This window comes from Perognathus longimembris, chromosome 27, assembly GCF_023159225.1.
Source record: "Perognathus longimembris pacificus isolate PPM17 chromosome 27, ASM2315922v1, whole genome shotgun sequence".
NCBI lineage: Eukaryota > Metazoa > Chordata > Mammalia > Rodentia > Heteromyidae > Perognathus > Perognathus longimembris.
The window spans coordinates 5581310-5593558 of NC_063187.1; the positions used below are offsets into that span (position 1 = coordinate 5581310).

Genomic DNA, 12249 nt, shown 5'->3' on the forward strand with positions numbered 1-12249 from the left:
AATAGGCATATTTGAACGTTTTCTATTTGGCTAGTCGTTACAGAATAAGTATAAACTTCTCATGCTTTCTGTGCCTTCATTATAATTTGGTGCTTTTATGTATTTTCTCTGCTCCCTTTGGAAATCAAGTAAATTGTTGTGCACTGTTACTGATTTCCCACTTGCTGACATAGGTGTACAACTCATCTAAGTGGTCTTTCCACAGTGTACTGTTTCATGGGTAGTGCAAAAGACCTTACATGTCTCCAGTCCTGGTATCCAGCCCTTAAACAATTGACATCATTCACTTTATATTATCATTACTCTAAACTCCTACTACACTGTTATATTCCCATCTTGTTAGAAAAAATTGTCTGTGAATATTGATTTGAATATAGTTGATATGTTGCTATACATCCAGATAATTATTCCATATACTATACTTTTCTGTAATCAGTTTTTAATGTACCTTTTCCTTTTCTGTAGAAAAAAAATCACTTTTTAAAATCAATTGCCACAATGCAGAAGCTGGTGATATAATAACTTCATTTTATTGTTTTTTCAGGCTATATGGTTTCATTAATTTTATCTTCCCAACACTTTTTATTGCCCTTGTTCTCATGCCCCATTGAGCAAATGAGTCTTGGTTTCTTTTAAGTGACTTTATTCATGCATAATTTCTTGTAGTCCTTTTGATAATTTCTAATTATTGGGTGAAATTATTATACAAACTTATTTTCCCCTTCTTTTTTTTTAAACTGTATTTTTTTTTGTCTTCTGTTTTGGTACTGGGGATCGAACCCAGGATGTTGCACTTGCTAGGCAAGTGCTTTGCTACTGAGCTACATTCCAGCCCTTTCCCCTTGGTTTTGAGGATTTTTTTTTCATTATGGTGCCTGTGAGCCCTTTCATTTCCATCGAAAATTATTTCCTTGTTTCATTATTCATATTTGTAATATTTACATCCAAATTTTATTTTCATATTGTATTTCTTCATTGTCATTGGACAGTGGAATTTGAACAGTAGAATGGTATAAAATCATACTTCAGATTCATTTTTTCTCATTGTGGGACTGTGGTTGTATACATTTCTGAGGTGGTTAGGCATTTGGGAACTCTGTCTGTTTTGTGGCAAAATGTTGGCAACACCCCAATTTTTGAATCTGGAGTCCCACCCTTTTCCTAACCATGTCAGAAGTAGTCAGAGAATTTCTCCTAAACTGGTGTGTGTGTGTAGAGGTCATGGGGCTTAAAATGAGGGCCTGGGTGCTGTCCTTAGGTTTTTTACTCAGGTTTGTAATCTGCTACTTGAGGCACAGCTTCATGTCTGGCTCTTTGGCGCAAGGGGGAAGTGGTGGTTAATTGGACATACGGTCTCTGGGATTGCAACACTATAGACTGATCTGATAGGCAATAGAAATATATTTTATCAAACATGTAATTTTCACCTTACGTGGACCTATTTCCTTGAGGATGTATTCTGTCCCGGAAGCTATGCAGACAGTTGCTGTCTGGCCTTAACAAGATGATGTAGCACTTGGGGCCAAAGATGCAGCCCAGGAGCCCTGAACTGGAGGCCAAGATGGAGAAGACCTCCACAGCCAACATGACCTTGCCCTTGGCACTGTGGTAGACAGGCAGGAAGGTAAGCCACACACTGCAGAACACCAGCATGCTAAAGGTCAGGAACTTGGCTTCATTGAAGGTGTCAGGCAGGTTCCTGGCCAGGAAAGCCACAGTGAAGCTGGCCAGGGCCAGGGGGCCCAGGTATCTCAAGACACAGTAGAAGGCAGTGAGAGAGCCCTTGTTACACAGGATGATGATGTGGCCATGTTCAGAGTGTGTGTCTGAGTAAATGAAGGGAGGAGAGGTTCCAAGCCTGATTCCACAGAGAGTTGTCTGGATCAGGGTGCATATGGGAATGATGAAATTAGGGGCCCCTGATACCAGCAGCCACCTCATCCTTCTCCCTGGAGAAGTGGCCTTGAATGCCAGAACCACAGTTACATTTTTGGTCAAAACAGAAGAAACAGCGACAGTGAAAGCAACTCCAAATGTGGTTTGCTGTAGAATGCAGGTGACTGTGTTGGGATGTCCAATAAACAGCAAGGAACACAGGAAACAGAAGATGAGGGAGGTGAGCTGAATATAGCTGAGAGCCTGGTTATTTGCCTTGACAATGGGGGTGTTGTGATGTTTCACAAAGACCCCAAGAACAACTGCTGTGAGTGTAGATAAACCAAGAGCCATGCAGGCCAAGGCCATCCCCAAGGGCTCCCCATAAGCCAGGAAGCTTGCAGCTTTTGGGAGGCACTGGTTTCTCTGTGTGTTGGTATACTGGTCAACTGGGCATTTCACCCACTGCTCCATATCTCGTGAGAAGTTCAATAACCATCAGTCCCTTTCCAGTAATTTACAGGAAATTAAGAAACACCTATATAGAGATAATTCTGTCATGTCAATACTTCCTAGCAAAAAGTAAAATTACCAAGTATTATCAGACATGTCCAGTATTCTTTTTACATCTGTATCATATTCCCACCTTCACTCTCTTTTTTATGTCAGATTGAGACTTTCTACTTGTAGTGGATTTCACCCATATTATTTATTCTCATTTATAATATCTTCACAGTTGTTTTCTGTACTTCTTCATGTTGCCATAATAATTTTCAGCCTGTACATACAACTCAAATACCACATTAACTATCATGGATTGTAAAGCTTGCACTTCCTTCTATGTCTCTTTGCAATATAAATAAGAGTATTGGGACCCTTCCTCAAACCTGTGTATTGTTCTCAACTATGCCCCTGTAAAGTGGTGGTGAACAGGGAATCAAACCACGAATGGAAGGTATAAAATCATGCTATATGCACAACACTTGTTCCTCCTTTGTACCCTAAACTCATCTCATAACATTCACTCTGTTGCAAGAACAGTTCTGTTCAGAAATAAATAAAGATGGACTTGTCTGTGTTTTCTTTGGATTTTATATGTAATTTTAAAGAACATGACAACCTTGTTCTTAAGAAGGCATTGCACTTCATATGATAGCAGTTGATCTTACATGATTAATAAGTTGAACATATGTGCATACAAAAGAGTAGAACAAAATTAATCCTATGTTTTATTCAGAGCCCATGTTTTGTTTATTTTTTTCAAGAAGCTTTATCACCCTTGTTGCAATCTAATTGCTATGTGATGGAAGGAATTTGATTCTGCAGTCTAAATACAAGACTTTGTGCATTGCCTTGGATTGGGTTATTCCAGGAGTGAGTATGAATTTCTCCCTCAGCCATAAACTTACCTGTCTCATTAGCAATGTCATCTTCTGAGCAGGGAATGCAAGCTAAGCAACAGACAGTCTTTCCCTCCTGATGCGATTCTCTGAATCCAGGACCACAACTTTCACTACAGACAGACTGAGGAGGCTGATGGAAATCTGATAGGTAACTGTTTAAAGTTTTACCTAACTTATTAAAAAGTCCATTCTTTTAAACAATTGGATTTTTAAGTGGAAAGTTTTAAGCACATAAATCCAGTCCATAAATTGAATACTGTTATCCATTCCATATCAAATGATCACAAAAGCCTTGAGAAGTTTGAGACCTTTAAGACTTTATCCCTTAATGGCAGAAAGTAAATGCTATTTGCCAGCCATATGGAGATTACTTTGAATTCATGTCGTCTCCTGTTCATCTGTGATATTGTGAATAGCAAGGAGGAATAATTCTCCATTTAGCTTTAAAAGTATGCACTAAATAATGCACAGACTTCCCTTTTATAAGGTGATGTGAACCTTCTATCCACCATACCTTCTTACATGTCAGTGTCCATGAGTTGGAATTCTTGTCACAAGACTTTTTCAATGATACCTCTCACCAAAGATACCTAAGTAGCAAGCCAACTAACCCTTGAATGAATCCTCCACAGAAGGGAGTAAAATAAACCTTTCAGCCAAATAAATTGATTCCACGGGTAAACTTTGTCAGGTGTTAGAAACCTGCTAAGAAATACACAGTTTATATTTTATGACATTACTCTAAATCCACATTAGCAACTCTGAATTTCTGTTTTGTTGCTACTCCTGGTGCTTAGACTGTTTTTTCTCAAGGTTAACACTCTACCACTTGATCCACAGCTTAACCTGAGCTTTTTGTTGATCACTTGAGATAAGACTCTCGGATATTGTTTTGGCCAGGTCAGGCTTTAAACTGTCCCATAATCTTAGATCTCAGGATGTCAGTCTCCTGATTGCACAGGATTAAAGGCATGTGCTACCAATGCCCAAACTTGCTTTTTTTGGTGTTTAAATGAGTATAAGAGTCATACAGGTGTTCCTGACTTCAAACCATAATCTTCTTATCGCAGCCACCTGAGTAGGTAGTATTTAAGGACTAAATTCCTGACATCCAACCAGATATACATTTTAAGGGTGATGTTTTTTACTCTTCCTTATGTGTCCTTAAAGCATTATAATTAAATCTAACCCACCTCTGTGGTCTCTATGGCCCACTGTGCCATATCAACAGATAAAGACAGCTGATGACTAGGTAGGGCATATGGAGAAAACTTTCCTAATTTCACCTTAAATTCAAGGCCTTCCGGAAAAGTCCAAATGTTCACAATGTCATACTCTACCTCCAACTTCCTTTTCTCATCCAAAATCACTTGATCTCCAGCTGGATTGTGAAACTGGATGTTCTTCAGAAAATGATGCAGCTAAAAAGATACATCATCTTATATTGAAGAACATCCCAGAGTGAAGAGAAAAAAATCTAAACCAAGAAAAACTCCTGATTTCAATGGATATATGACTTAGAATTCAAGAATAGACGAGACACACCATGAAGTACACCAGAAGAAATTGTATGGATGGATAAATATAATCTTTCAGAATCCAAAGGAGTAGGAAGCCTCTTTTCAAAAGAAACCAGTTGCATATAAATAGTCATCAAGGATAAAAATTTCAGTTGCCTGGCTACAGTTTGCCAATAAACACTAATTTTTGAATGTCTCTAGTGTATGCTTGCTACATTAGTGATACCTAAAGTGCAATGAAATCATGTCAGTTATGAAAAACATGTGTAATTCAGTTTCACATGTCATCCATTGCTATCATGTAAGAAACTCATAGGGGAAAAGTGCTTTTATAGTTTTCAAAATGTCAGCTAGGAGTATATTGATGCTATTTGTAAATGAAAGAATTTATAGAACATCAAATTACTTTAGTCACCATTACTGGCCTGAAAACCATGTAAGAAGTGACTTTGCTTATAGTATGTGCCACCTCTAACTGAAGGCCTTACTTGTGCAGGGGAAGGCACTGTCTCTTTTCTGTTTCCCATTGTTTGTACTTCTGTGTGATGAAAAAGCATCTCATGGAGAGCCTGGACCACAGCGTAGACAGCGTAGTATATATTGTAACTGTCTCCCGACATAGTCATGTCAAAAGTGTGCCCAGGCAACCAATCCAAGGAGGCATCACGAGGACAGTTCTCCCATGTTTCACAGTCAGATTCAGAATCTGAGCAATTAAAAGAGAGAAACCACAGCCGAGCAAGGAAAAAGTCTTCTGGGTATGTGGAAGGGTTCACTGCCTTGACAAAATCTGTGAATCCAGAAACATCTGGGTGATGGTATGAAAAAAACAGAGGCACATGGAATGATCCTAGAATGAAATATCTCCTTCTCGTGGTGAAATCCCACTGTGAGTTCAGGATAAAAACTTTGCCTTTTAAGAAATACTGCTCCACACACTTAATTACATCGAGTATGGATTCATTATCACCATATATGATGTGGACATATGCTGATGACTTATTAATCTGGTCATAAAGTGACAGGAATTTAAATGACAGGACCTAGTTTGGGACTGTTAGCTCAAAGTCTACACAAACGCTATGTCTGGCCATCTGTTTTCTCAATTCAGGAAGAAAACACAGTCCAATCTCATCTTCTAAGGTAAACAGTCCCACCCCGTTCCAATGGAAATGAAGCAGTAAGGAGATCATGGCAGTGGCCATCTGATAGAGACCCAGGAACCTGTTATGGTCACTCAGGGCATGATCGAAAGTCCCAAAGGTAAGCTAAAGAGAATGAAAATGAGATGTTCCATGAATAACAGGATTTCTACCCATCACAGTCTCAACCATGATGTATATATTATGTTAACAAGCTGAAGTAAACGAAAGGTACTTTTCTATTAGTATTAAAAATAAATTTTAATTTTTTATTATATATCAATTTGTTTATACAATGCCTCTTGATCTCTGCCACTATTTCTATCAGGTCTTCCCATTAATATCAATCTTAACCATTCCCAGACTTTCCTAGTTCCATTTTCACATGTGTATATTGAATATTTTATTTTTCCAACCCTATTTCTCTGCTCCTTTGCACATTCCTTTAACATATACAACCCTCAGACAAGGTATGCTTCATTTTTCTTGTATTCCTTTTATACTGTGTCTTCGTTGACCAGGGATGTTAAACCATGAAATTCCACCCCTCTGTATACCATACTTAATCTTGTATATATGCAAATGGATATATTTTTGGCCCTCACATATTTTGTATTTCATATTTCATGTACATATTTTAGATTTAACTTCCAGATGTGAAAGAATATATGCCTTCTTTCTCTTTCTGAGGGTGACTTACTTCATTCAACATAATACCTTGTTTATGCACCAGAGACAGAGAGAAACAGAAAGAGAGAGAGAGAGAGAGAGAGGGCTCATTAGTACAGAGACATGTACTCAGGCCCTCATGGACGTTCTTAGCTTTTTGTCTCAAGGCTAGCAGTCTACACCTTGAACCACATACTTACTTTTTTATTTTTTCCTGGTTATTTGAAGATACATAATCTCAGTAGCTAGGATTGTGAGTCACCAACATCCATCTCAATATATATTTATACTTTGAAGTCATTTTTTATTTCCTGTTTTGTAAAGATAATAATTGATAATGCATAAAATTTCAGATAATCCATTTGTCTGCTTTACATCTTTCCATCCTTTTTGCTGAACATTGGGAGTATATTTCCCATTTCTTTGAATTCATACTCTTTACTATCACAAAATTTGATAGGTTCCTAAATCCAGTCCCTTTATATCATTTTCTTCTTACAGCTGAAATGGCAACAAATGAGATGTTTTTAAAATATCACTCAACTTCTTCTACCCTCACCTGTGGAAGCCTGTAGAGGTCCAGAAATGTCCCAATTTTGGCTGATGTTAATCATGATGGTCCTGTTAGTACTGCTATAGCCTACTCTCTCTCTTACAGTAGTTTGGGCTGTTGTAGTTCCCAAAGAGGCTAACAAAGGGATTTTAAAATGCTTTCCAAGCTTCTCTTTGAACATTACAGATATCAAAACCCAGAGTCAAATTATGTAAAAGATCAGGGTTTTTGTTGATCTCTTCAATAGGAAAAGTCAATGCCAAAACAAACTGGTAGTTCTTGAAGAAAAGCCTGGGAAATGAGCATTGAAATTTAAGAGGAGTATTTCAAAATTTTTAACTTTGATAGATCGAATGCTTGCTCCTCTCCCAATGAATATGTTCCACCATTACCCCAAATTGGCTGGAATGTAAATGTAGTGGCTTATGCTTTTACAGAAGATTTGATGAGGAAATTAATGAGATTCAGAAACTTACTTAAGATGAGAGAGATTATGCTTATTCTCTGTTGCACCAGGGCAAAAAGCTCTTTCCCATTAAATATGGAATACGATTTCATGAGACACCAAATATTCTATGGCCTTTATCTTGGAGTAGGGAGCTCCACCTGTGTGAAAATCTTCTGTTTTGAGTCACTCAGTTTATGTTATGAGGACATCAAGCATATAAAATCCAAAAAGTGCCAGATTTGGAGCTTTGGCTCAAGTGGTAGAGAAATAGCCTTGAGCAAAAAAAAAAAAGAAAAGAAAAGAAAAGAAAAAAAAAGAGAAAAGAAAAAATAAGCTAAGGACAATGCCCAGGCCTTGGGTTCCCAGTACCAAAAGAAAAAAATAAAGATTAGCAAACATACCAGTGACAGATAAGATAAAGACATATATCTTCCATGGCAAGCAAGAGCATGATTTTTATACCAGCTGTCTTGGCTCCAAACTATGGACAGTGACCTCAGAATACATTTGTCACACAACACTTAAAAAGGAATGAACACGGGGCTGGGGATATGGCCTAGTGGCAAGAGTGCTTGCCTCGCATACATGAGGCCCTGGGTTCAATTCCCCAGCACCACATATGCAGAAAATGGCCAGAAGTGGCGCTGTGGCTCAAGTGGCAGAGTGCTAGCCTTGAGCAAAAAGAAGCCAGGGACAGTGCTCAGGCCCTGAGTCCAAGGCCCAGGACTGGCCAAAAAAAAAAAAAAAAAAAAAAAGGAATGAACACAAGAGGGCAAATGACATTTTCTCTTGTAACAGGCATGGATTATGCAGCTAAGAATTCATGAAGTTCCACATAGCTATTTTTCTTTGCTTTTCTTTTGTATACCCCTTTATTACTAACACTGCTACAACAGAAAGCCAAGGCTTTGCACATGCAGGCGTTAAACAGAACTCACCATGGGCAGATAAAATTCTCTTTTAAGGGATCTTTTATAATGCCTGGTTATCTCTGGATTGTGGAACATATCTGACATGAAATAATGACACAATGCTTAATTTGAAACAGTAACTATTTTTTCTACAGTCAAAGAGAGAGTTGTGTGTGTGTGTGTGTGTGTGTGTGTGTGTGTGCCCTAGTGATTGAAATCAGAGCCCAGAGACCATCCTTGAGCTTACACTACCACTTAACCTACAGCTCTCCTTCCAGGTGTTGGTGGTTACTTGGCAATAAATGTCTCAATGATTTCTATGCCTGGCATGGTTACAAATCCCAATCCTTAGATAGCAGCCTCATGAGTATTTAGGATCATCATCATGAGCCACGAGCCTACAGTAAGAACTTTTATAAATATCCTCACAATATAAGGGTTAGCAAATAAAGTCAGAGCACTGGCCTGTGGGAAAGAAAATGTATCTGCATCCTTTCATGCCACTGATTAGGGTGGTTTGTAATCACATCACTTTATTCTTGCCAATGACAGCTGGGATGGAGGAGACACAGGGATAGTGCAATAAAGTGAAGAGCTTACAGGCCTGGAAAGACAGGAAACTCTAGGTGCTCTCCTACTAGCTGGCAGAAAATAACTCCACAGTTGACTCAAAATAAAATAATTGTTTCTGGTGCATAGGGATGGGAGGTCAGTGTAGAGATGACAGAGAACATTTGTTTGGGTACCCAGAGTTCCCAGAGCCATTGCCCATCCTGAAAACAAAACAGTAAATGGAAATTAAATGATGTATTACTTACGCAGTGTTCAGTTAATTCCTGAAATCCTTGCTCTGACCTTCACCTGTTCCCAAAGTGTAGAGAGGGAAAAACCCAGCAATCATCGCATCTCCATCCATGTGGGCTTGCTGCTTCATGGTAGAAAAGCAGCTAGTGCCAGCTAAGCACTTCTCAAGGAGGGGAAGCTGGAGAAGAAGGAGTGTGAAAATCAAAAGACACATACCGAAACCATCTACCGAGCCAAAATCCTACCAGGAAATGAGGCCCACAGTGTCTTGTGTGTATAGTCATATCTTTGTATAAGTGCACATGTGTCCTTTTTTTTTTTTTTTTTGGCCAGTCCTGGGCCTTGGACTCAGGGCCTGAGCATTGTCCCTGGCTTCTTCCCGCTCAAGGCTAGCACTCTGCCACTTGAGCCACAGCGCCGCTTCTGGCCGTTTTCTGTATATGTGGTGCTGGGGAATCGAACCTAGGGCCTCGTGTATCCGAGGCAGGCACTCTAGCCACTAGGCTATATCCCCAGCCCCCACATGTGTCCTTTTATTGACAGACACGTGCACTATAGCTACCTTTCATGGAAGCCTCTTGTGAATCCCTTACAAAGAATGTGTAAAACTCTTTCCTGGGGCTCTGCAGCTGCGGCCTTGCATGCAGGAGAAAAATATGAGTTTGACAGCATGTTTGTAGATTCTCTTTCTTCTTCGCAGGTGCCATGATTTCCTGCAAGATGACAGATAGTGAAGCCCCGGGGATGGAGTTATCTTTAATATATTGGATCCAACATCTGTGTCACAAAAACTATGTACAGGAAAGCTTTGTGGAATGATGCAAGTGGAGTGTGCCAGATGTACAGTGGAACAGTCAGACACAAAATACTTTGCATGGATATTTGATATAACCAAAGGTATTAGGGCATCATACCCAAATGGTCACTTCACCCACCCATTTCCCTAACATCCACTGAACATTGCTAGCTGATTCCAACAGTTTTCCATAAGAATTCCAGATACAGAGGCCTGCACAAATGTATCCATTTACTATTGCCTAAGGAAGCAAGGATGCTCCTGAAAGCAGCAATTACATGTCACTATTTCAAGGTCAATGCCGAAATTGGGTTGCACATTTATACTGTGAGCTTTCTGGGTCAAACAACTTTCGTGCTCTCTTTACAAACATAATTGAAGTTATTTTCACGATGTGTGATATGGGGAACAGGTGGAAATAGAAATAGTGGAATGAAGTGTAAACATTGGTCCCTAAGTTGCTATAGGAAAAGGATGTTGTATTTTTTAAATCAGTTGCTATTCTTATGATCACTGTGGGTGACTACCCTGATAACTGCTTTGGTAGGCCCCCAAAAGAGGAGTTGGAAATGTGGAAGCCAAGTGAAAGGTGTAGGGGAAGCCTCTTTTGATTCCCTAAAAGCAGCAGGCTTAGGCAGGGTAGGAGGCCTGGAGAAGGGCAAACCAAAGCCTAATAACAGGATCCCAAAGCAGCTTGACCTAGAGCTGCTTGACCTTTGCCAAAGAGAAGAGTGAGTAAGACCACTCAATTTGCATGTTTTAATTTAGGGGGAAGTTCCAGAAAGAAAAGTATCTAAGGTTAATTAAGTTGAATAGGTAGACACAAGTCACACCCAGAACCAAGAATTGGATTCCTTTGATTGCTTTGTTTACTGGAGTTTACTGGAATTGTGATCACCAACAGCAATTCTCCTTCTGTAGGTCAGCTTGCTTGCTTGGCCTAACTTGCCAGACCACCTGCGAGTGGTACACTTGATTTTTGCATCTAAAAATCCAATCCTACTGAGACCCAGTGCTGTTCGTCACCATCCCAATGGTGGCAATCAGATGCTATGCATAGCTAAATAAAAGACTCCTAGTGCAATTGATTGAGTTCTGGTGACTGTTGTCGTGGGTTTGAGGCCTACCTGGGTATCTGGTATCTAACAGACACTAGACCACCCTATGGGACAAATATTCTTCTGTATGAAATAATTTGTCCATTGAAGTAACTTGTGAAGAGGCTCAGTGACAATGCCTTCATTCAATCCTACAAAGGGGACTTCAACATCTATCTTTAAAAACCAAGCAATTCCAGCTGCCCTAAAGATCCTGCCAAGAGGTTCAGAGTCCACTGTTTTCCTTAAGGAAGTCTGAGTACAGGCTTGCCTGAGGGGGAAATCACAATGTTAGCCAGGTACCTCTTGGCTCATGCCTGAAAACCTAGCTACTCAGGAGGCTGCTATCTGAGGATCATGGTTCAAAATAGTCTTGAGAGGAAAGTCCGTGACATTCTTTTTTTTTTTTTTTTTTTTTTTTTTTTGGCCAGTCCTGGGCCTTGGACTCAGGGCCTGAGCACTGTCCCTGGCTTCTTCCCGCTCAAGGCTAGCACTCTGCCACTTGAGTCACAGCACCGCTTCTGGCCGTTTTTTGTATATGTGGTGCTGGGGAATCGAACCTAGGGCCTCGTGTATCCAAGGCAGGCACTCTTGCCACTAGGCTATATCCCCAGCCCCTCCGTGACATTCTTGTTTCCAGTGAACCACCAGAAAACTGGAAGTGGTGCTGTGGCTCAAAGTGGTAGAGTGTTTGCCTTAGCAAACAATCTCAGGGAGAGTGCCCAGGCCCTGAGTGCAAGCCTGAGGATGAAGCCAAATGAAAATGTTGTGTTCAGTTTATGGTTGTTGTTACTAAGGGGAATGTCTGCCTTGTTTTAGAATGGGCAACTCACAGAAGCATCAAAATTTATGTGCAAAGTTCACTGCCTTTCCTAACTGAAGGCACTTGGGAGATGAACTGGCAGCCTTCTTCCTGTAAGGTGAAGGGTCTCCTAGTCTCCCTCTGTGATTTCTTGAGGTTCTCTTGATAATATCATGCTGCTATCCATCAGGGTACCTGAACACCATGCTGGTGTGGACTTAGCCCAAGA

The 12249-nt window shown here is 40.0% G+C and overlaps 1 protein-coding gene across 1 annotated transcript; it reads right to left on the bottom strand.

The window, feature by feature from the left end:
- Positions 1 to 1428: 1428 nt before the first annotated feature.
- Positions 1429 to 12226, bottom strand: LOC125342775 (vomeronasal type-2 receptor 116-like). Its single transcript, XM_048335085.1, has 7 exons — positions 12216 to 12226; positions 7342 to 7453; positions 5872 to 6066; positions 5335 to 5805; positions 4472 to 4699; positions 3285 to 3408; positions 1429 to 2351 (listed from the first exon to the last, which is right to left on the bottom strand). The coding sequence occupies exons 1-7, from the start codon at positions 12224 to 12226 to the stop codon at positions 1429 to 1431; spliced, it is 2064 nt and encodes a 687-aa protein (XP_048191042.1).
- Positions 12227 to 12249: the final 23 nt, after the last annotated feature.